A 26,667-nucleotide genomic window follows, 5' to 3' on the forward strand; every position below is an offset into this window, starting at 1 on the left:
TCATCACCACGTGGACGGCTGCAGCCAGTGTTGCCTACTTACGTAGCTACTAAATCCTACGAAGTCCTAGGAGGAGCTTCTTCTCCAAGGAGAATTTATATACTTAGCGATTTCAGTTCAGCTTAAGCAGTTTTTATCCTACTACCAGGAAATGCACGCAATATTACAGTTTCATTTATCTAAATGAATGATCGAGCACACAAAAATCTCCTCACTGAAAACTAATTGTTTTTCATTGCATGGTGCCTTAACCAGGCACGCAGTGGCGCAACCAGAGGGGGCAGGGTGCATTGCTCACAACCTTGGACGGAAATTGTCTAGCGGAGGGGTCAGGGTGGGGGTCAAACATTAAAGTACAAGTCTCATCAAGTTCAATGCCGTAGCAAAGGGGTAGCGGGAGTCGGCCCTGAGCGCCGAACGATCTAAGTGAGAAAAGTTTTAAAACAGAGAATGCCCGTGATATTATTTGCTATTAATCTTGGTTTGTTACGACTTGGATGAATTGATTATGTAATACGTCGCTCCATTAGAAAAGAAAATATTGTAGATGGAAATTTTACATGCCATATGTATGTACATTTGGAATGCATTTATCATGCACTTTCTTTCTTTCAAAAATAGTTTGTGTGCTTGTTTTCCATTATTAGCTAACGTGAAATTGACGTGTTGAAAAAAAAATATTTCTAATCCTCTGTTTCAACACAAATGCGTGAGAACCGACTTCTACCCTCTTTTTGCGTGATTTATGAGGATAATAATGCCTTTCATGCTACTTTATTACTATTATTGTGATTGTTGTTGTTGTTACGTTTATCCAAGTACTTGCCCCCCCCCCCCCCAAACGAGGGTAACGGCAATGCCCCTGGCTGGCTACGGCCCTGGTGTTCGCAGTAGAACAGTGTGTTGTTTGACTCGCGACCTCAGCGTCGAACGTGACATGTTTCAGTCCTGCCCTATATCAATATATATACGTATATTGGTTATTTACGACATATACTTATGGATCCTGTGCCACGGAAAACCTATTTCAATGTGTGTGTGTGTGGGGGGGGAGCAACATTCGTAAATCTCATTTCATTGGTGATGTGGCTTACGAAGCTTTGAGTTCCCTTTCTTAAGTAGTGAAAATCTATTGCAGTTGGCAACACTGCAGAACGGTGTGGGCCAGGTGCAGTTTCTACTCGAAGCAACTACATCATGCAGAGGGAGGGGTCTGCAGTTGATGGAAAGAACGAACTGAGACCTACTAGGTATCGTAAGACTGCGGGTACCCGGCGGGTCTACAATGCCTGCCAGAAACGATCTGGGCAGGTGAGCATACAAGCTGCTCAAGCGAGGGTGTTGCGCAGGTTGCATGGCATTTCAGGAGCGATGTCTCGCGAACGGGTCTGCTCCAGGTCTTGTGCAGGCCTCTGATCGCTGCTACTTTCTGGCTTTCGAGACTGGAGCCCGCTACTGCTTCTTTTCAAGTAGCTCCTTTCTCACGATGCTGGGTTAACATCGAAATTTTGAGAGGTCACCACTAAACACGGTGGGTTGGTAACACTTACCATAAGCTTAGTTCACGTTTTTAACACGTAACAGCCATTGGCAGCACCAGTTAAATTAAACAAAAGACGTGCGATGGACAGAGTAACCGCTGTGGTAACCGTTTTTGTGTGAATCAAAATTTCATTTATGTAGTGTTTTTACCATGGAAAACTTTGAGAATTTATGTCGTTTTTGCTTAAAAAGCCTTTACGATTCCAGCAGAGTTAATATTTTCGACGAAGATAACATAAAAAGGAATACAGTTGACAAAGTCCTGAGCTGTTTATCCCTCATTGTAAGTATGGCATGGTCAAACATTGTCAAGAGATTAAACTTGGAAGTATTATTCCATGATATTATATCTTAGTTTATGGCAAGATACGAATGTTTCAACATTTATAAGGCTTATTGATTCAAAAGCGTAACTGTCACATTAGAATAGTACGAGTGCTTGTTTGACATGAATTTTGGGAAGGACGCCATTGAGAGCCGGGTAAACTTGACTGGTTTTTGCGTGTTGGTACCAGTTTCATAGATCGGAAACACATTAAAATCGGATATTTTGTGTTTCGCATGGTTCGTACTTACCAATTTTGTATTGCTGAATATATTCAAGGTGCCATTATGCTTTTTACATGAAAAAAAACAACAGAATTTTTCACATAGAGAGTAGGCCTAATTTCTTTGACTCCTTTTTTCGCTTCCATAACAGAGAATATGGCGGGCAAATCTTGATTACCATAGTGGGCATGCAGTGTTTCCAACATCATTCACCGAAAAATACCTACTATCGTGTTCGTCACTTGTGCAAATTTTACATTATGCACAGGTAGCAGATGGATAGCCTGGGTAGCTGATGGATAGCCCCACGAACCATTTCCGATAAGGTTACATTAGGCAAGCATAGTAAAAAAAAAAATGTGTTTGAAACACTGACAGGGGCTTATGTCATCAAACGTAGGCAGCATCCGGTTGTCGCAAGCAAATAAAAACAATGGCAATTGTGCATCGGTGAGATATTTCTCTTGAAAAATAGGTAAATATGCGATATCACCCGGACGGATTTCTTCAAATTTACAGGAGAAAGTACGGTAAATATGTGATATCACCCGGACGGATATCTTCAAATTACAGGAGAAAGTACTTACTGAAATGAGTTTCTTTAGCATTCTGGACGTTCTTGGAGGTATTTTCTTTCACGGGAAACGAAAAACTTCATATTTGAATGCTGCCGAACAAGAATTAATCACTTTTTACGTAAGAAACTTGCATTGCCTGCCATATTATGCTGTTATTTCCATTGTGTGAATGCAGATGGCGAGAGCGTCGAAAGTCACATGGTCTCGTCAGTGTTTCCAAACGTGCATGTTTTTACGAGAATTTTGTTTTCTTTTTTTTTAACTATGCTTACCTAACCTAACCTAACCTTGCCAGAAATGGTTTTTGGGGCTATCGTGAATGGTTTTTGGGGCTATCATGAATGGTTTTTGGGGTTATCCGGCACTGGTTTGTGGGGCTATCAGTCAGTTGTTTGTGATGACATAATGAACACGAAAGTAGGTATTTTTTTGTTAAGAGGTTGAAACACCGCATACCCACACAAAAACGACAAAACACAAGCATGGCGCGATGATCCATGACGAATGCATGCTACAAGGGTCGTTCAAGGTTGACCGGGATTTTCGAACGTAAAAAATCGATGAATATCCGGATTATGATGAAACGTGCGGGTGACGTAATGTATTCCTTCGCGAGTAACTAGCGCCCAGCATGACGTATTTCGCGCATGCGCAGCAGTTGCAGTGAACATGACGGCAAGAAGTGTGTCTGTGGCTGTGGAGCAGCGGTGTGTAATCAAATTTCTTGTGAAGGAGAAAGTGAAACCAGCTGAGATTTTCTGATTATTGCAAGCACAGTATGGTGAACAAACGATGTCGCGGACAAGAGTGTATGAATGGTGTGAGCAGTTTCGCGAAGGACGGGAGCTGGTGACAAATGAAGCGCATGGACACATTCGCCCGACTGCAGTCACACCAGTGAATATCACATGTGTTGAGCAAATGATTCTTGAGAAACGGCGAGTAACAGTGTGGGATATTGCTGCCGAGGTGAATATCAGTGTCGGGAGTGTTGAGACAATGATTCACGACCACTTACGCTTCCGCAAAATCTGTGCAAGGTGGGTTCCCCGCCAGATCGGAAGTGGACACACAGGACGGTATGTGAACAGCTTCTGAATCGGTTTCGAGCAGAAGGTGATGAATTGTTGCAATCCATCATCACGTGTGATGAAACATGGTTGCTCAATTCAACCCCAGAGACCAAAAGACGCAACATGGAGTGGCGGCATAAAGGTCCCCCCCCCCCCCAAGAAAAGCAAAATGCAGCCGTCCGCTGGAAAGATCATGGCAAGTGTCTTCTGGGACATGAAGGGCGTTATCCATGTGGATTTTCTGGACAAAGGGAGCACGATTAATGCCCAGTATTACTCCATATTGTTGAGTGGTGCTGTACGAAAGTCCATTCGCAAGAAAAGACCTGGGATGTTGTCTGGAAATGTCATTCTTCTCCATGACAATTCCTGCCCTCACACGGCCAATGTGACAACAACAACTCTGGCCGACATGCGCTGGGAAGTTCTGCCCCTTCCCCCCTACAGTCCGGATTTAGCCCCCAGTGATTATCATTTGTTTGCACCCCTTAAAGACCATCTGGGAGGGAAGAAATTCACGACAGACGTAGCACTGCGGAGCGATATCCTCCAGTGGCTACGACAACAACCAAGTTCTTTCTACGCCAAAGGAATTCGGGAGCTGCCAGAACGATGGCAACAGTGCCTCGGCGCGCACGGAGAATACTTTGAAAAACTGACGTAGTTTGGTGTTTCTTCTGCTACCTATTTCCTCTGCAGAAATAAAAGTCCCGGTCAACCTTGAACGACCCTTGTATATTGTCTGTTACCCAAGCGGAACAAGGAAGACAATCACTCGTAATATGAAAAGTTGACGCTATTTTATGGAAAAAGGGATAACTTCACCTTAAAGAATGTTCCTCAATGCAGAAAAGGTAAGTACCAGTGGTAAAATTAAGGAAGTAAATGAATTAAAGATGTCCGGGCGTTATCGCATATATACCGAAAGTACTTACTGAAATGAGTTTCTTTAGCATTCTGGACGTTCTTGGAGGTATTTTCTTTCACGGTAAGTAAAAACTTTGTAGTTTAATGCTGCCACATTATGCCGTTGTTTCCATTGTGTGCATGCAGATGGCGAGAGCATTGAAAGTCACACGATCTCTGCAGTGTTTTTACGAAAATTTCTATTTTTAACTATGTTCGTCGCACTTTCTTTTTTCAATGAATTTAGGGGTGAAATGAGTGCTAATGGAACCTAACCTAACAGGCCTAACCTAACCTTGTGTGAATGTTTTGTGGGGCTATCCGTGGATGGTTTTTGGGGCTAACATCAATGGTTTGTGGGGCTACCCATGGATGGATTTTGGGGCTAACGTCAATGGTTTGTGGGGCTACCCGTGGATGGTTTTTGGGGCTAACGTGCATGGTTTGTGGAGGTAAACATGAAAAAAAAATCAAAATAGTACCTAATTTTCCGTCATGAAGGTTTGAAACACTGCTTGCGCACTGAAAATCGACAAAACACAAGCTGGCGCGTCATGATGCGCGATGATCCATTACGAGTGCATGCCATATTATCTATTACAGAAGCGGACCAAGTAAGACAAATAATCAATCGTAATATGAAAGTTGACAGTATTTTATGGAAGAAGGCATAACTTCACCTTAAAGAATGTTCCGCAAGGCAAAATAGTTAAGTACCAGTGGTAAAATTAAGGAAATAAATGAGTGAAAGGTGTCCGGGCCTTATCGCATATTTACCGAAAAATATATGATTTCCCGGTCAAATATATTCCACGATGAAAGAAAATACCTCGACGAACGTTGTAAACCTTGGAGAAACTCATTTCCATAAGTAGTTTCTTGTGTAAAATTGAAGAAATTTGTCTCCAATGTATGAAACTAACCCCCATTGTAAGTATAGCATGGTCAAACATTGTTAGATATTAGATTTTTAAATTTGAAGTATTGTTCCATGATATTATATCTTAGTTTATGACAAGATACGAATGTTTCAAGATTTTTAAGGCTTATTGATTCAAAAGCATAACTGTCACATTAGAATAGTACGAGTGCATCTATGACCCACATAAGCAAAAACCTACCATTTCGGAGTGCTTTCGCCACTTTTGATTATTGAAACTCTTTGTATGCACACTCAAATAGCGAAAGAACATGTCGATATTGGTACCAAACCTAGCAATACTAACCTAACTATGTAAAATTATAGTTGCTGTTGTGGAATGTCATTTTGGGTGCTAGATTCACTTGTGCGAAACCTTGGGGCTGTTCTTAATGGTACAGTAACATGCTAAGGTAACAGACTTACTTTACTTCACAATATCACATTTCCGTGAGCTAAATCAACTGAGAATGTTCATAAGCAACAAAATTTTCATGTACCATGCAAGATATTTCACTTTCTTTAGGGGATACAGAGGGTCAAGTGTACCCTAATGTGTGGCTAACTGACTCTACCATACAGCTGCAGATTTTCGAACTTTGCTAGTAATGGTGAAAACATTTTTAATGGCATGTTTATTATTCTGATTCTAGGGTAATTCCATACCAAACCATCCAATGGTGGTTGCATGGCCATTTTTAAAAAGTTTCATTTTTAGTACATACGTTTGTACATGTTTCTACATATCAAAACCAATGTTCAAGAAAAAATATTGACTATATTCCTTTCCCGGATTCTCTGGAGTAAGAAAACGCGAACGCATTCTGTGCGCCTCGTCCAATGAACGCGCGGAGGGGAGGGGCATCCACGGGAGGGGGCTCATTCGCGGTCCAGTAGTTCCGTAGTAAACATGTGAGCTCGCAAGTCTAGGGGAACTCTGCATTCAGGAGAGCGCCTCATAGTGTTGAATGTGTTCGAGAACAACTTGTTTGAAAAGTTTAAAACACATGGTTTTTTTTTTTTTACAAATGTTTAAAACAAAGTGTTCGAAACATGTTTTTCAGACTTTTTTAAAACAAATTTTGATACATGATGTTTCATAGTTTGTGGTTATTTGCATGTTTTTTGATAATGTATGTTTAAATTTGTTATAATTTTTTTATGTTCTTCGTAGCATCAAAACACAAATAAACGTGCAATATTATTTGTTATTTGTGTAAAACAATACACTGGCCATTGTTAAGAATAAAAGAAGAAATTGGCAGCAGAAAGGGTTTTGCTTTACGGCCGTTACACCGCGCAGCACTTCGTTGCTTTCATCCCGCACCCTTTCCCCTCCTCCGGAAAAGCAGTATAGTTCTCCCTAGGCAGCCATTTTTCGAACATGGTCATGGCTTTTTTCGATAATGTACTATTTTATGGAAACCTTAATATCTAAAAGAAAATGGAGCTAGAGACCTGTAACAAAATTCATTTTGTAGCTAATGAAGCATACTTTCTATGATATTCAAGAATGTTTTGCTCAAAATTGGATCCTACAGGGTGGTGACAGACCTGGAAAACTGGGAAAAGTCAGGGAATTTGAGTTGTCAAAAAAAGTCAGGGAAATGTCAGGAAATTTTGTCTTGATTGACTATTTTTTTCAGAGGGGCCGAACGATGTGTTAAGCCTCTAAATATTACATGGAAAATGCATTGAATTATAACTTTTTCTTGTCCATATGGGAGTAGTAAGGGGACAGAACTGTCAACAGATGGAGGGGATGGGAGCGGGTGGTGCCGTCCGATAATTTTCAGACGTCGTAGTAAGGCATTTTGTGGGACAAACTGAAGGAACATGGAAACAAATAGGCTCCATTGATACATACGATATTTGTCGAGTATCGCCACCCGACAAAGTATCTCACTACAACATGCGACAGAAATTGCATGCATGGCACTTATGGAATTGATTTTTGTTGTATGTCTTTGGACTGCAACATCCAACAAAAATCGCATGCTGATGGAATTTTATTACTCTTCTGGCTCAATTCACCCTATTTAATGTAGCATTGCTTACAAAGGTTTTCTTTCATCATCCTGACATATTACTGGTATCGCACAAGTTAACATACGTTTACAATGACATTGCACTATTCTTAGATATCAAGAAGAATCCAACAAAACGGGATATATATTTAATACTATCACGAAAAAGTGAAACATATATCTGCATTTGTGAACGTTATTAAATTTTGGCAAGTGCATGCTCCCAACCTCAAATTTACTGGAACACTAGATAGCCGTGGTAGCTCAGTCATTAGGGCATCTACCATGCGAGAGACCTGGGTTTGATCCCTGGCGGGGGAGAAACAGGATTTTTTTTTACCTGTTCAAGCAGCACCGGCACCTACCCAGCGTCGTATAAAGTGGGTATATGGAGGAAACTGGGGGGTATAGGCAGCCAGGGGCATGGTGCTGATCACCTCACCCCAACAACTTCGGCCATGATGAAGAAAGTGTGGGGCCCTCCCACACCCCCTATACGCATGGTGCAGAGCACAGGGGAGCACTTTACCTTTTTTTATTACTAGTATTGCAATGAAATTAACGCCACTCTCTGTCCTGTATGTTTAAACTCGTAAGAGATGGTCATTAATCTCTCACAGAGTGAAGTTAATGTCCAATATTATGAAATAAAATACTAATAATAAATAATGTAAATATTTTAATATCATATTTAGTCGAATCATTCAATCATAAAAACATACCACTTTCTTCAAGAATTGACTTTTCTCTGCCAGCCCTGCTAATTTTCACTTTTCATCTACTGATTTATATGAGGGGTGGTCCAGAATGTAATTTCCAATTAGTAGGAACCTTGATTTTTCGCAAACGCGAAAACCGTGAAAAATGTTAATTGCTGCGAAGTTGTGTTTATGAATGTGCAATGATGTCGGGACACATTTTTTGCTCGTTCGAAATATCGAAATAACGCAAATTTGGCATTAAATGCAAATTGTTGGCGTTTTTAGCAATTTTTTTAAAAATAATGTCCTAAACCAACGGAAAATTCCTTGAAATCCAACATTCTTGTCTTTTCTAGGCTTAAAAGAAACAAAATGTGCCATATTTGTGTACATAGAATGTGCAAGTTTTCCAACATTTTATTCAAGAGTAAACTATAATGCTTGTTATACATGGAATACTTCCGATAGCCACATTAAATCATGTATTCCCCACGATTTTTTCAACTTCTATGAAAACAATTTCCATCACAGAGCAAATTGGAAGGGTTCTAACAGAAGATTGAGTGCGTATCTACCATCACATGGGAGCCGCATCTTCAGTATTTGTCGAGCGAGATGTGTTTTGAATTACCAAGCTAAGTGCGAACCTTCGGCATTTGTCGAGCGATAAATAATGTAGCTCAGTTGTTAGGGCATCCGACTACCATGCGAGAGACCTGGGGTCGATCCCCTGCGGGGGAAAACTCCACACCCCCTAGATGCCTTCATGGCTTAGTGCTAAGCACAGGGGAGCACTTTACTTTTACTTCCTCAAAAATCTGTTCCAACATATCAAACTGTCTTGAAAATACGTAGACCACGTGACCTTAAATGTAAAATAATAGTTGAAAAGCACAATGGAAGTATTAAGTTTTGGATTATTTGGCAGAAAAATGTTCTAAAACAAAAACGCAAATTTTGGGGAACGGAACACTAACAAGTCAAAAAAGATAAGGCCAATTTTTGGTGCCATAACATATCTGTATCTGTCACGTGAGATTTATTGATGTAAAGTTTTTGGGTGCATCGCCACTTATAGTCATTACACAACGTTCAGTATATTCAGGGAAAATTCCATTATCTAAAACCCTTACCTTAAGATTACAAAGGGGGTATAACTTTCCCAAAATAACTTCCAAGATATGAAACTCTCGCGAAGAGGCGTACAATTTGAAACAGTAGTTTAAAAACACCATGGTGGTATAATTTCAGGTATGTGCCAGAAAATGCACTAAAATGAAAATATGAATTTCGGGAATATAACACCGAATAGTAAAAAATAAAAAAATCACCAATTTTTTAAAAAAATAACAAAAGTCAAGGTCCCTACCGATTAGGCATACATAAAACAAAAATACCAGTAGTAATTTATTGCATTAGTAACAGTGAGTCCTAACCTAATTTTCGGCATAATAACCACCGTTGTTCTGGCATTTGTCTGTCATAGCATGGCACTAAATTTTGTATGCCCATGGCATGTGTGTCTGACAGCAGAGACTGGAACTATCTCTATCGCAGTGTAGCTGTCAAATCCTTGACCTGCCAGAAACCTCTTAGTTGAACAAAGAGATGAAAGTCTACATGCAAGGCCAGGGCTGTACAGGGAGTGGCCCAAGATATCTCACCTGAAGTGATGCAAAGGCGGCCGCGTGTACTCAGCTGTATGAGATTGTGGACATTCGATTGGCCTTCTGTGAATTGTCTGCACTTCGTCTGACCATGCTATCACTCACGACTTCCGGTCTGCACACCTCACACGATTGCTGGTGACTCTGTGCCAAATTCTGAGCATGCAAAAATCTGATTACTACACGTAGGCTACGTCAGGAGACACTATGAGAGCTGCAATCGTTAACCTAGACCTAAACCTGTCCTAAAACAGCTGAATCGTGACTGTACCAGATTACAGCTACATGCCACTTCTTCCTGCTTGCACGTGTGTGTCACTCTCCGGCCACTAGTGCTGCGTACAGTCACCATTGGAGCTTTTTTCAGGATGCCCCTTGTATATGAACTTTCAGATGCTGTTATTAACAGAGTGCTTTCAATGTTTGGTTAGCTAAATCAGTTACCTATACAATGCAATTCTATGAATTGCTTGTGTTAAATTTCTAATACCTACATACCCTTTTCGTCAGCAATAATGGTATAACTTCATGTTGCCAGTTTCACAATACTTCACTTGGATATACTGTACTGAAGCAGAAATCCCATTGATAATGTAAGGAAATATGACACTTTTTTTGTACAATTCAATTGTTTTACTTATGCAAGAGTTAAGTTGTTTGCTTTACAGTGAAGAGGGAAGTAGCTTTATGCATCAAAAAATGAGTCCGCACTCATGGTTCTTGCAAGCAGAGGGTTGGAAATTATGGTGGAAATTTGGGTAACAATAGTTAAAAAATTAGGTTGGGTTAAAAAAATCCTCAAAAAATATAAAAACATAGGATTTTAATACTTGCCTTACAAAAAATTAAAATTACAAGATATGACAACTCATTGCAAAGGGTTTGATTTTGCTACGTCCCTGGGGGGTACGTACTTATATGTTATTTATACCACGGCCACAGATATCTTAATCTCAGGGGATAGGTTCTTTATTCGAAAATTCCAAATAAGAAAGTGTTTTTATAGCCAAGAGGATATAGTTAAATGTGGATCTAAATTCTGAAAACTATATACAATACAGAGGAAACATATAGCGAAGCTTGTATATACATTGAATATATAGGCTATATATATATATATATATATATATATATATATATATATATATATATATATATATGTATGTATTCAATATATATATATATGCTGATTCCAAATTTACGTCGGTTATGTTGTTCTTAAAAGGAAATGTTCTTCTTCTTTCTTCTCGTAATTTCTGGAAAAGGCTTCTTCTTCCTTCCTATCTTTGATTTGGGAAAAGGCTTCTTCTTCTTTTCTTCCTTCTATTTTGGATAAAACTTCTTTTTTTCTTTGATTTGGGAAAAGGCTTCTTCTTTTCCTTCTTCTAATTTATTTCTTCCCTTTTAAATCGTAATCTTATTTATTACATATATGCGCTCGCTTTCCCCATTTCTTTGGCAAACGATAGAAGCTATACTATAGAAAGATTAGGGGCGTCTAAACTGACAATAGCGCCACCTCCTATGTAACGACTAAAAAGGGAATAGCCCAGGATCGCTAGCAGCAAGCACTGCCTATGGCCCTGTGCGTCTAATAAGAAGTGCAACCGTAAGTGCTTCGGGGCATCTAATTTAGACACAGCGCCACCGAGGGACGGAGAAATACAAAAGCTGACTATATTCTCGTCTGAAGATCAAAAAGGAGAGAGAGATACATTTCTGAATTCATTCGCTCACTTATTAACTTTCCTAATTGTTTCATATACGAGCATATTCTTAATTATCCTAATTGGCTATATACAAGATTTTATTTACTCCTATAATTTTTATACTCTTCCTTTATATATTTTGCATTTACTATAATATATATAATCGCACTTCTCCGCTCCAAGTTTCTACAGTGAGCTCTGCTTTTCTTCATATGGCGTGCTGCCATCTATCGTCGCTCTCGGGAAACATTTCTTCCTTGCATTTTTGATTGTGTCGTCGGAAACTGGCACGTGACAATTTATTTGGTACCCATGTCCAGTTGCTCGTCAGCTTTAGTTTCCTACTCATTCTCTTTGTAAAATCATGCAAAATTCCTCGTAATTTCACTAAGTTCCTACTCCCGCTAAATGGTCAGAAATTCCCAGTTCATCACGTACATTTTTTCTAGACGAAGTAGTATCAATCAAACTTACGATAACTTTTTTACCATTAATTTTTGCTAATTTACATTTTTCTTTTTAACATTTCAATAGACTTATTGTACTGCCCACTCAAAGGATTGTCACACTTGCCTTCTTTTTCTTCAGTTCTAATACTTTGTGGAACATGATTTACCAGTTTTCTTTGCACTCCTTGTATGATGCAAATAGTTTGAGATATTTAACCCTGAAAATTGTCAAAATTCCATAAACGGCCATGTTTGAGCCCATGCTGAAAAAGGGTTGCATTTCTAAGCACTGATATTTTATTTGCAGATACCTTGCAGGTACACATGAAAAAAAATTCAAGCTTTAAACCAGGTCTCGAAAAATCTTGGTTGCCAGGTCGCCATGGGAACTAAAAATTTCAGCCTGGCAACTGTGATCTTTTGCTGTAATATGTACGAAATTTTGATGATTCTAAGTTCAAATTGCAGTAGAGTATAAGTTAGCAAATGATTTTTTTTTTATCAACATTGTGAATATTACATAAGAGTCAGTAACAATTTCTTACCCTTGTCCCCCAACACCCCATTTGCTGCTTTCTCAAATAATTTAGCGATATTTGAATACCGTGATGCTCAGCATCATATACAGAGTGTTTCAAAAGTCGCACAACCCAAGCTTTGGAAATGTATATCATGAAAACCGTAAGAGATATTTACACCGGGTTTCCTGCATTATAAAGCCTCATCCAATGCACCAGTATTTCTCAATGCTTAAAATTCAGTTCACTCCTTACAGAAAATTATATAAATTAATAACTGACGGAAAGCAACATTCAAATTTTTCCAGATATGAACTTCTGAGTAAGAAAAATGTGTAAGAAATGATCGAAGGGTCATAATTAGACATTTGATGTCAGTCTGTCATTTGCGACAAATATTGGTCATGTGCAACATTTGATGAATTTTTGACTGGCGATTTTATGGGTTGAGTGAAAAGTGCCATTTTTGGGACATATCTCCATATATGGCAACACTAGCAGGTCGAAATTTTGTCAAAAGTCGCATGCGACATATGTCTAAGTACTGGCTATACATTTACGTGAAAAATCGTAAATCAAGATTTTGTGCCGAAATAGGACTCCTGAGAGAATCCTTGCCTGCCCCTGGTGACATTGAATTCTCTTCGCTCACTTTCGCTTCTACTGTGCCTGTTTTTTTAAAATTGATTCAGCATGGTGTATTCATTGGAGCAGTGCGTGTGCATTACTGAAGAGTGTTGTACTACTCATTCTTACACTCATGTGCAAGAGGTTTTCCAATAAAAATGCTCTGCTTCTACTGTATCTCACAAAGCAACTGTTTTACAACCAGTCAAACACCAACAAATGCTCCCACAAATTGTTTAAGAGTTTGTATTGGGTTGGTGCGAATGAAATGTCCGGCCCAGGTGCGTCATTGCCAAAGGCCAAAAAAATCAAAACTACAATACCTGGATAATCAAAATAGTCGCAGTCTGCAGCCACACACTTTTGTCATCGCTCAGCCAACAATTGGATTCCATGGTGAAAGAAGTCTGGAGTCTGCGACGCAAAGATCTTCTCAAGGACATGTTGCACCGCCCGATCATCAGCGAAGGTCTTCCCTGTTAGGAAGTGATCGAGATGTCGGAAGAGATGGTAGTCAGTGGGAGAGAGGTCGGGAGAATATGCTGGATGAGGAAGGGTTTCATATTGCAACTCATTAAGAGCCTGCACCGTCCTTTGTGCGACATGTGGGCGAGCATTGTCGTGCAACATGAGGACACCATGTCTGTGCACCATTGCTGGATGCTTGTGGAGAAGGTTGTGGTGCATTTCATGGAGTTCAGCACTGTAACAATTTGCATTGATGGTTTCACCTCGCCTGAGAAAGACATGATGGATCACACCCACGATAGACCACCATATCAGCAACAACACCTTCCGTGGGTGAAGAGGTGGTTTCGGAAACCGCCCTGGATGTTGATCACAATCCAACAATTGTCCTGATCGTTTATGATTATCATAGCAGATCCATTTTTCATCTGAAGTGACAATCCGTTGCAGGAAACCATCCCAGTTATTCCTTACACTCAGAGAACTGCACACCTCCAGACGGCGAGTCTTGTTGACCGGTGTCAAAGCATGTGGTACCCATGAGTCCAACTTTTTCACTTTACTGATCGCACGGAGCCGCCAAACGACAGTGGTATGGTGTATGCCTAACTCGTCTGCAATGGCACAAACACTTTTCCGAGGGTCCGCTTCCATGGGGTTCCTGAGGAGCTCATCCGAACATGATGTTGGTCGATGGCCACTAGGTTCATTTTGCAATGCTGTGTCACCGGAACGAAATTTGACAAACCAGCGGCGAATGGTGCGTTCATTTACCATTCCTGGCCCAAATGCACTGTTAATGTTTTTGGCGGCTTGCTGAGCAGAATGTCCCAGTTTGAATTCGTAGACAAATCACTCGCAATTGTGTGTTCTCCATGGTGCACTTTCAGATGACCCTATTCAGCAACACACTTCCTCCTGACTGTCTGGGTGCTCCAGCCTGTTTGCTGGACGTATACAGAGTTTATGACGTTAGACCTGTGACCTCAGTCAATCCCTGTGTTGTGTTGTTGAGGTGAGTTTCCCACCAGACCTCAAAGCGTACACTTCATTCGCACCAACCCAATATTTATTGTTGAAAGTCAGTTCTCAGATGTTTTCAGCAAATTAACAATGTTTTTTAAAATAATGTAATTGCATTTATTTAGATAAATGCTAACATAAATTTATGAACCCAGTGATAGCTTACAGGATTAGTTTAGTACAGAAAACCCGGTTGTAAATATCTATTACGATTTTCATGATATGCATTTTCAAAGTTTGGATTGCGTGACTTTTGAAACATACTGTAGTATGCACAATTGCTTCCTGGCGCCTGATTTTCAGAGCTGGCGCTTAGTTTTGAAGAAAATTTTTCGAGCACTGCCTTAAACTAAACCTCTTGATTTAAAAAATCTTACCTAAAAATCCAATTTTCTAACTAGTTACCCAAATTTCCACCATAATTTTTATTCTTAGGATCCAATTTGAGCAAAACATACTGGAATATCATAGAAAGCATACTTCATTGGCTACAAAATTAATTTGGTTTCAAGTCTCTAGCTCTAATGGTTTTTGAGGTATTAAGGTTTCCGTAAAATGCTACATGAGAAGAGAGGAAAAAAAAAAAAAGGCTATGTGCCATGTTGGAAAAATGGCTGCCCCAGGAGAAATAAAGTCAATAATTATTTTTGAACATTGGTTTTGATATCTAGAAACATGTAGAAATGTATGTACTAAAATGATTTTTTTCTATAATGATCATGCAACCAATTATTTTAAGATTAGTTGATTTGACATGGAATGACCCTTAATGGTACATGTGATACAGAAAACACAGAAACATCAAAAAAACAGAAATACCTGTTATTTAGAAAATGTAACTAAAGAAAACTGAATTTCAAAATTCAAGTGCCATGGCAACAATCCACCTCGTATTTCTCCATCCTTGACAAGGCATACCACATGAATGTTCCCATACTTACTTGCTGCTGGCTCTCCACATGATTTTCAAAGGGGTGTCATGTTGAGATCCTCTTAACCTGAGTAGGAAAGCATTTAATGATGTTATTTTAATGCTTAAAATGCTGGTAAAATAAGGATAAGAGGATTTATCTTGCTGGCATTGACCTGACCCAGTCATTTCCATCTCGGTGATTGCCTCTTCTCCTGGATTAGTATTGTTGTTTTTAAGTCCATTTTATACACAGAAAGGCTAATTGGGACTGTTCCTACATTTTACAACTGGATCCGAACCACTGTACCATGTGCCTCCACTGGGTATCAAACCTGGGGCTACTTGATCACAAGACGATGACGTTACCACCTCGCCATCTGGGAGGCCCTGCCTCTTCTGGAGGCATCTATGAATATGCTTATACCCACTCTTTATATATGGTAAGCTCTTACTGGTGGTCTTTCTGCATCCATTCTCTTCATGTGTCCAAACCATCTCATCTGTGCCTGATCTATCTTGTCCTGAAGCTTCACCACCCTTACTGTCTGTCGAATCTCCTCATTCCTTATTCTATTCCTTCTAGTCTTCCCGAATATACTCCTTAAAAATTTCATCTCCACTGCCTGCATCTTTGTTTTGTCCCTCTCTGTCATTGTCCAAGTCTCTGATCCGTATGTAATTATTGGCACATAGTATGTGAGTCTTGAACTTCATAAGTACATCCCTGCTCAATATTAACATTTGAATGCTTTGATGAAGTCCCCCACCCATTTGTAACTTACTACAAGAAATAATTTTGATACTGGTGTTGTGCAGATAATGCTGACATTATCCAGTGAAAGTTTCTTCCAAGAACAACCGGAGAAGGAGCGGTCATCATAACATATTTTGTAGTGAGAGGTTCTAGGTTTGAACCCTGGTTAAGGCAGTGATGAATACTTTGTTCTGTCATCCAACTTATTGTTTTATCCACATTCTCATAATTGACCCAAGAAGTACAAAACAGTGGAAGGTAAATGAAATAGAAACAAAGAACAACCAGAAACTGCTTCGTCCACCATTGTGGATGTGTAATTCATGCATAGTGTACAGGTCAACAAAGTTAGTAATAAGGTGTGTTTTATACAGCATATATTGATACACTTGTAGATTGAATTGTATCTTCTGTAAATATGCTCTATATAGAAACAAACTGCCGGAGTAGTAATTGAGGTGAGTGTACTTGCTACTAGAATGACTAATGAAATTGTACCAAACTTGTACTGCCATGAATTAGGCAGGTTATGAACTGAAATGTAAACAGTTTCCAGCAAAACAATTTGTGATGGCCTTAGATATATGTGAAAGTTTCTATAAACACTGAATAATTTAGAATGTAAGTATCTGTTTGCATTAGGGGTGAATAAAGACATTCATTGTCTGTGCCAGAAGGGTGGTTTTCACTGGCTTCTTGCTATTGAATTGAGCCCGACCCTGTGGCCGAGTGGTTAGCACATCGTGCTGCGATGCCAAGGGTCCCGGGTTCGAATCCTGGTCGGGCTTGGTTGTTTGTGAATGTCCATTCATCAATTTCATCACTCATACCCATCTTCGCAAATTAGCCAAGAGGCACAAAACGCGAAGTAAAATAAACTCAATCAATCAATGCTATTGAATTGAGTTTGGTTACTAAGTTGTCAGCTTTGATGCTTAAATATTGAAGTTCAGTTTCCCACTCTATTCTGCATGGTGCATTACCTTGTGGAACTCTGCATGAGCTCCATTTTGTTTTTCAGCACTGCACATTTTTAATGGAGTAATTTTGTGTGTGGTCAGTTACGTGACTAAATGTTTCTTTGCCTTTCATTGTATTCCAGGTGTCCGAAGATGACACTCTTCCCAACTACATCTGCTTTCCCTGTGCTGAGAAGCTTGACAGTTTCCAAGACTTCCGAGACACTTGCCACAAATCGGAGAGTTTCTTGATTAAATTAGCTTCCATGAAAGATGTCTCCCTCCGTGAGGCATCTAAAACACAGGTAAGCAACTGTGTATTGACATTTGTAATATGAAGTAGTGTTTATTGATGTTTGTAATATGAAGTAGTGTCCATATCTGGCCTTTGATACCCATATGTGTAATTTGAATTCCATTTTTCTTGTCTTAAAAATTTTTAATCAATGTTTTCTCATTTTTCATAACACTTCCAGGAAAACCTACAACCAAGTTCAATATGTTATACAGGGTGGTCTATATGGATGGGAAACATTTTATATTGTATTTTAAGACAGTAGAAATATTCTAAGATTTTTCAAATTCATTGTATGCAAGACCCAAAACTGCCGATCTCAAGGGAAGCAAGAGAACAAAACTTTTTTACTTCCTGTGCAACAAGGAGAGAGAACATTTTACCTCAATAATGTTTGCATGGCTATCAATTGTCGGCAGGGTAAAGAAGTGGGGTATTTTTGTTCTGTACTAAGAAAAGACTGCACCTTTCTTTCTCCGTAATTTCCATATCCTGCCATCGACAATATGAAATATCTGTTGTGCTAAAGCTATGAAGAAAAAAATATGAAATAACCGATTATGTGCGAGAGAATTACGAAATTATACAGAAATATGTCTTATTACAACAAAATTGAAGAAATATGTTATACAAATGCGAAATTGGTGAAATATGTCAAAATATGCTGTGTCAAGTTTGTCTATTTCGGCTGATTTTCATCAGATATGTAAAGATCTCTCCTCAATAATAGACTCGAAGCCAATTGAAAAATATGTTATAACATAAAGTCCCGGGCCCTATATATAACATGATAGAGTTCCATGAACATGAAAAATCTGTGCAAGTGTCACAAAATCATGGAATGACCCTTCATCAAATGATCTCTAAAGTGTGCAAAATTAGATTTCTTCTAAGTACATTTGCCATTATGTCCCAAAACATAATTTTCACATCTAAATTAGGAAGTAAATGCAGCTATATTTAGAACACGGGAACACCTTGTGCATTTTTATTTTCACTAATTTTAACTTTATGTGGGGTGCATCATAAATAAGTTGACTTTCTGTATATATCCTTAATATTCTTTTTTAATGAGATTGAGACAATATGGTAACTTCGGTTTGTTTTTTTGTATGGGCTATATTTTTCATATTTTAACATAAAACATTGTTGCTTCTAAAAAAAAATCACAGCCATAACAAAATGAACTCACCCCCCCTATCCGCCATTTGCATGCCTATGCCTACCCTTCCAGCAACACCACGTTTTGCCACCATCCATCTGGTACCATTCATTGAAAGCAACGCAGAGGAAGGGTAAAAATCACCAAGAAATAGGAAGATATGATCATTTTTTGTGTTGCGGGTTGCCCATCTTCCATTATTATGCAGCTCTCCCCTCGTTTCATCTGAAACTACCCAGGACCCATGATTGGAACGTGGCTGCATGTTGAGTTCAGACTCTGCCACCCTTCTGGGTGATGCACCTGTTCAGTTATGACATACGTGCATTTTGTTTTGTACTCTGCCATATGATGTCTAGAGTGCAAAATATTCCTGATGTAGCCATCCCTATCCTTGTCTGTGATGTGGGAGCTGGCTTGTGTTATGATTAGACCTCGTATTTTTAGGTTCTAAAAAGTGAACTTTAAATTCCTAAAATATGCTCGAAAAATCCTAAAATAGGTTCTAAAAAAATCATAAAATAGGTTCTATACTGATTGCTACTCCAACTGACGGTTAATCTTGATGGGTATTTCTGGTACATCCTGTCCCCCAATAATTTTCAGGGGCATGTAGTCCAATGGGTGTCAACAAACTCATTTGTGAAGTAAAGGCTGAAGGGATCACATTGCTCTCCCGAAGCAATGTTGCCAAGCGTACTTCTGTGTTTGCCAGTTGTCTTAATAAGGCTTTGTGTCCACCTGCATTCCAGCCTGTGAATGGTCCTTCCGGAAACTTCATCGTTCAGGACATTGTGTGCAGTTGTACTATCAATCCTCGCTGATTTCTGGTGCTGACTATACCATTGCCCAAGAAGACTCTTTCTGGCTTCACAGTACGTTTGGCAACATGTCATATACCCAACGCTCATTTGTTTTGTCCCACGAACAACGTTCGGTACCTTGTGACTCAAAAATGCCAGTCGAAGAAAATTCAACTGAAAGCTGATTCGCTGTTTCCCAGCTGCCAGTTGGAGTTGCGTTCAGTATAATAATCCTGAAATAGGTTCTAAAATTATTAAATTAGGCTCGAAAAATCCTGAAGTAGGTTCCAGGAAACTTAAAATCGTACAAAATTCCTGAAAAATACTGATTAGATGCATTCGTTAAAAGAAATTCACAAGAACCGTAAGGAATTTTAGTAGGAATATCGAACAACCAAATATAATTTTCTAACCAAATTTTTATTTGTAATACTATACTTGGGCTGTTATCAAAAGTTACTTGTTAATGTGAAAAATGAATTACGTATATACAGTGCTCGAAAAATCTTCTTCAGAGCTAGGTGCCAGCTCTGAAAATCAGGTGCCAGGAAACCACCTACTAGCAATTGTGGATACTATAAGAAGCTGAGTCAGCCCCTGTAGCGGAGTGGTTAGCACATCGTTCTACGACGCTAGGGGTCCTGGTTTCGGATCCTGGACTGGGCTTTGATGTTTCTGAGTGTTTGTTCATCAATTTCATCATATCATCATTCATTACCATCTTCGCAAATTAGCCAAAAGTGGCACAAAAAGCAAAGTAAAATAAAGCAAATCAATCAATGTATAAGAAGCTGAGCATCACTGTATTCAAAACATCGCTAAATCATGTGAGAAAGCGGGAAGTGGGGGGTTTGGGACGAAGAGTAAGAAATTATTACTGATTGTATGGAATGTTCACAACGTTGATAAAAGAAATCACTTAGTAACTTACACTGTACTGCAATTTGAACATAGAATCTTCAAAGTTTCGTACATTGAAACTTATAAAACAGCAATATTACAGCAAGAGATCACAGTTGCAAAGCTGAAATTTTTAGTCGCCATGGCAACCTGGAGACCGGGATTTGCTAGCCCTGCATATATAATATGTATGAGGGGCAAGGACAGGTTACTTTCTCTTCTTAGACAAGGCTTAGCATTATGAGTCCATAATGTGGGGACAAAAGTTAGGGGGGAACTGCCCCCTCTACTCGCCACCACTGTGTGTAGTTAACAGTGGCATCAGACCTAAAAAAAGCATAACTTGTTATTTCTTATTTACCTGCAAGGGGAAAAAAAAGATTAGAAACCTAAAATCCAAGGACTAGTTATGACTTTCACAATCCGTTTGTCAGCCTGGATATGGCATGGGAAATCCAGCAGATCATGCTTCAAGCGTCCTGCAGACTGCAAAGTTCTTGAGGCTTTTGTTGCCTACTTCCCTTGGGACAGGTGTTTTGGTCACCTCTGTAGAGCCCCAATTGATCAGATTTACATAGCAAAATTCAGAATAGGCACTCTGAACTTCCAAGTATGGGTAGTCCTCTTGGCACGTGCTTGAAGGATCAAATCGACAGCCTGATTCCTGATATTGTGGCAACTGTCCGTCAACATGCTGAGTAAAATATTTTGCGGATGTCCAAAAGAGCTATTATCTTGAATTGCTTTATCCACGTTCTTAGGTAAGATGGTAAATACCTGAAGAGTCGAATAGACTTGAAAAGATTTCAGGCTCCATGCAATGAGTTGTGAAGCTTAACCTTTTGCTGCCCAAGCATCTCGTTCGAGATACCCAAATGTAACCCTCACTGTCTGGCTAGAATTTCGATTTTATTTTTTTATATTGTTCCTAACACATGTATTTAACAGAAATGTTTTTTTGCATTTTTTTTGTCTTCATGAAAATGGAGGGGAAAAGGTACTTTTCTTTTGCGGCTCTTTTCAACGTCAAATTTTTGCCGACAAAGGAAGATGGGCTTTGTTGTTCTAAAGCAATGCTTTTCACTCCCTCCTGCTATCTGCGTTCGAAGGAAGCTTGTTTATAAGTATCCGATGCCAAAATGAAAGTTTTCCATGAGGGCGGAAGCAGGGGGTGGGGGTGGGAGGGATGGGGAAAACTGGTTGTTGAATCTGCGTTGTGAGAATGGGAATTCGAAGCACACTGAAGGAAACCTTTGTTTGTGAGCACAAGTGTTCCACAATGTTCAACAGAGGTCACCCAGCATTGTCTAAAAATAGAATGTCAAGCAGCTGCAAGAATCGGCGTTCATTTTCCAGTGCGTTCTAGCTTTTCGTCCGTGAAAGTTGTGCGTAGGTGTGTGTCGTTTTGTGCCCAAGTGCGAGGACATTTTTTGACTGAAGTGACATACTTCCAAGGACTTTTTTGTCATCTACGTGTTTGTGAAAAGTGTGTTAGCGATAATTTCTATGTGCATTTTGAACTTTTCATATCCTTTTTTTTTGGGGTGGGGGGGAAGAAACCTCATTTTTTTAAAAAAAATTCAGGGGATTTCCCCCCTTTCCCCCTGCATATGTGCACCGAATGTGCATAAATTATATATCGTCTGAATCTGTGATTCATTCTGCGTACAACGGTATATCGTTCATATCTCCAGGGCAAATAGTCTCTGAGCTAAAGTCATTTCAAGGTACTGCTGCATTTTGAAGCTTGAATCAGTGGCGTGCCGACAATTCCTTTTGGGGGTATAACTCAAGTTACATTGGTCATATGATAATAATGCAAATATTTTTGTGTTCCTTACATGTTAGCGATCATTTCCATGTGCATGTCGACACTGTCATGTACTTTTTGCTTGAGGGGAGGGTGGGGGAACAATTTTTTTCCCGAAATTTTGGAATTTTGAGAGTTAGCCCCCTCCCCCCTGCCACATATACGCCGAATTTGCAAAAAAATCATATAGTCTGAATCTCTGGTTCATTCCGCGTACAACGGTATATCACTCATCTCTCTAGGGCAATTAGCCTCCGATCTACACTCATTTAATTGAAACTCTGCATTTTGCTCAAAATCGGCTCGGGACAGAGAGGCTTACATGTGAAAAAGGCCTTGGGCGGCAAAAGGTTAATGTTGAACCACATGGGCACATAGACTCTGCAAATAAATGTGACGAGGGTAACAAAAGCACTAGAGGGCTTCTTGCTGCCGATGTACAAACGAAGGACTCTGTTCGCCATAGTCAACCACCGGAAGTGCAGCAGTCACTGGATGATGATGCCTCCCCGATAGCGCAGTGGTAGCGTCATCACCTTGTAATCAAGGGCTCCCAGATTCAATACCCGGTGGAGGCACATAGTGTTTCGGATCCCACTTTAAACTGTAGGTCCAATCCCAATTAGCCTTACTGTGCATAAAGTGGACTTAAAACACCAAATCAATCAATCAGTCACTGGATGAAAGTATAGACCCTCCAGTACTAAAACTTCCATTGAATTTGTGCTGTCTCCCCCCATCCTTTTCCTGCTCCTCCCACACCTTGCTTCTGTCAACTGCTTTCTGAGGTATCCTCCACTGTTACCATGCTGTAGTCCTGAAGGTCTACTGTTAGTATGACTTCCATGGCTGTGTTGCTTATGTCATACCTGTCGGCCTCTCTCAATAACCGCAATCATCTTGGTGATGATTTCTCCCTTTACGCGGAATGTAGATAGGATCCTCTGTGCCTTCATCGAAATCTGAAGAAGTGGTAATAACCTTCTGGACATCTTCACCAAAGAAGGTACTTGAGCTTGCTAAGTACGAGTCCCTTGTTGACATGTACTATGAAGTCGTTCCTCTTGCTCTTTGTGTTGTAGTGCCCTCATGTTCTTCTAAATGGTCTTAGAGTCTATTCCTAGCATGCGCTGTAGTCTCAACGATCCTTGCAAGAAGTCACGCCGTTTTTTCGGAAATTTTCAAGGCACACTGCACTTAGGGCAGTCTTGACATTTGCACTGTGCAATGTCAAACAGTTTCTTTTCGGTAGCCATTTTAACCCGAGAATGCTAAGGTTAAGGTGTAGTCATTTTGATGACCTTACTCTTTTATAGGAAGAGTTTTATGGCAATAAAAATTGGCTAATAAAATAATTTGTTTCTGATGGTATTAGTAACAAACAAGAATGTTTTATTTAACATAGTTACATTTAAAACAGCAATTTGTTTGGTATTCTCCACATATTGCTTTGGAACAATGGCTGAAAAACATTTTTGTCATTCTCCTTTATTTTAATGGTTATCACTGGTTATTCCGAAGTTTGATAGATGGATGCTGTGCCATGAGTTGTCTAAAGCAGCAAAACCACATTTTGTAGTATTGTTTTGCTTCACAGAATTGATTTTTCCTTGTCAAAACAAAAATAGATGTGGCAAATTTGCTTATGCTAAAGCTAATGCTTTGTCAGAACGATTACGCAGATAAAATAATATCAAATAATTTGTCAGCTGAACAGCAAGTCAACCCAGACAGTGTCACTTTCTCCACAACTCGAAGGCCAATTGAAGGTACTGAAGGTTCCAAGCCCATCATGTGTTAAGAAAGGGTGGAGGATCCTTTTGTATTTACGCATCATCAATTTGACGAGCCTTAACTTTGCAGGGTTAAATGACTCCACTAAACATTGGTTCCTGCTCTCCGATAGCGAGATCTTGTCTGTACTGAAGGTAACACCTCATCACCTTTACTCCCATTGTAAGATGAGAGCTCAGTAGTGAAGATCCATCACTGAACAAGAGACATCGACCCTTCTGTGTGGCTTTCGATGCCACGATTCACAGAAACTCGCAAAAAGTAAGAGCACAAAATACTCTTCCTTGTATTAGCAGCTATGCAGATAGCAATCGCATGTAAACAAGTAGTCGACTTGATGTTGCTCACTCTGACGTCGGGATGAGATGGCTCCAGAAATACTGTTTGTAATACAAGAGGTTAAAATCTTCAGGTGCCCAGAGTAGCATCAAAATGGGATTAAGGATTGCCTAGGGATGTCGTTGCCAGTGTAATCCCTCTATATGCATGTAGCTGACACTTAGCCTGCATGAGAGAAGCGTATGGAGGAGAAGCAAGGTAATGATGGAAGATAGGCAATCTACAACACTAGTGTTCATAGTCAATACTCGGACATAATATCTTTCTATATTTCAGAGATTTTTACCCTTCTTCTTTGTTGCTTTCAATGAGTGGTACCAGATGGATCTCCTTATGCATTGGGGGACACAAAAATAGTCAATGTGGCAAACCAGAAACCCGCATGTAAGTCTACGTGATTCAAAACCCTCCAAATCCTTTTTTTATTTATTTGCATCAACAGAAGATATTGAGTCTGAGCACAAACATTTTTTATGGTGATCTACTCTGATGGAATAGAAAAAAAATTGGGACCCCTTCTGTTTTTAAATTTTATCTTCTGTTATTATCACTATATCTAATCCACATCCTCCAATGCACCTCCTAATTCTCCATGCAAGGAGCATGGATAATTTTTTACTTTTTGTTTTACCAGTAGAATTAAAATGTTTCCGCCATTATATTTTTATGTTTATCTATGTAACTTTTCTGCTGACATCACAGCAGCAAGAAAAAAATATACATATTAGAAGTTTAGTGTAATCATGTAGTCAAATATAACATGTCAGTGTTGTATACAACAGAATCTTTGTGGTGTTTTGCTTTCACTTTTCATGAACCTACCCTGTAGTTGTTTTTATGTTTTGCAGAGTCCACATAGCAGAAGATCTCAGAAAAGACCAAATACTGAAGATCTGAATCTACGGCAGCAACCTCAACAAGTATTCGTGAAGGTAGAATGTCCAGATCAGACATTTGATGAGCTTTTGTCAAACACCGAAATTCCATCCAGTTCCTTAAACACAGTGCAAGAGGGGACCTACGGCAGTGCTGTTGCATTTGAACCCCCACCTGGAATTGAAATCCGTAGGGTGACCCAGGGAAGGGACAGTGGATCGGTGGTGAAAACTGAAGCTTATTCCGAAGAAGCAATCTGTGATACGGGTAGTGCATTCCAATATACTGGAACCGAGGACAGTGCAGCCAATGAAAGTGACATGTATGGAGATGATGATAGAGACGAAGGAGGCTTTTCTGGTCAATATTCTGGTGATATCAGTGCTCAAAGTTCAAATGTTAAGGGAGAAGATGATGATGAAGACATAATCCTTCTTTCTGATGATTCAGACAATGAAGGTGCAAATGTGATAACAAGTCAAGTGCCAAGTGAACCTAAGACTAAAAGAGCGAAGAAAGCAAGTTTCGGAGAGTCTAGTGCAGGAAACAGAGGGAGCATGCCGGGGACTTCTCAGGAAAGGTAGGTTGAAAGTTTTCTTTACGAGGTATGCAAGAGAGACTGGTGATATCGATTATTTAAATGCGGTGTACACTACAGCAAATTGGCTTTATATTATACTTGCGAACATTCTGGCTGGCTTCTATTAGGCAGGTCATATTAGAGGGTGTTTAGCCTTTTTTGTGGCTAATATATTTTCCCCTCAGTTTTGTTGGAACAATAGAGTAGTGCAAGATTTTTGTTCTTCAAATTTAAGAATTTTTAAATTGAGGCACATAACATTTTTGTTGCCATTCACCTGACCCATTCAAGGGCCCAGAGATAAATAAACTTAAATTGTGGGGAAGAAGAAGAAAAGAAAACAAACAAATAAACCACAACACCACAAGTAAGGGACTGAATTTTGAATGCAGGTATTGAATAATGGAAAAGTTGATTTTGCAGTATACACAGACACACACACACACACACCATATTCCCAATAACGACGAGACACCTGTGAGGATGTGCTTACCTGGAGCTGGCCTGGTGTCAGTATGGGGTAGGTCTGCTATTTGCCGCTATCACAGTATTTCCACCAAGGTTGTAGTTTGCACTTTTCCGCAACAGCTGACCCCTTTTCTCCTGGCACTTCCATCATCTGCTGCATAGATTCCTCGTAGATTTTCATGGACACTTTTCTCCTTCAGCAATGTTGAAACATGCATGAGTTCAATATTACTTAAATAAGGCGAAAATTATTCACAT

At 39.6% G+C, this 26,667-nt stretch overlaps 1 protein-coding gene across 28 annotated transcripts in view; it reads left to right on the top strand.

The window, feature by feature from the left end:
- The first annotated feature begins 1,600 nt into the window (after window positions 1-1,600).
- Window positions 1,601-26,667, top strand: part of LOC145992033 (uncharacterized) — a 280,869-nt gene continuing 255,802 nt past the window's right edge. For all 28 annotated transcript variants that reach the window (XM_083128149.1, XM_083128126.1, XM_083128124.1 and 25 more), the window contains exons 1-3: window positions 1,601-1,825; window positions 17,526-17,687; window positions 25,334-25,941. In XM_083128149.1, the coding sequence (XP_082984275.1) occupies window positions 1,694-1,825; window positions 17,526-17,687; window positions 25,334-25,941 (902 nt within the window). In that variant the 5' untranslated portion in view covers window positions 1,601-1,693. The remainder of the gene's footprint in view (window positions 1,826-17,525; window positions 17,688-25,333; window positions 25,942-26,667) is intronic.

Source organism: Lepisma saccharinum, chromosome 9, assembly GCF_977018435.1.
Source record: "Lepisma saccharinum chromosome 9, izLepSacc3.1, whole genome shotgun sequence".
Lineage (NCBI taxonomy): Eukaryota > Metazoa > Arthropoda > Insecta > Zygentoma > Lepismatidae > Lepisma > Lepisma saccharinum.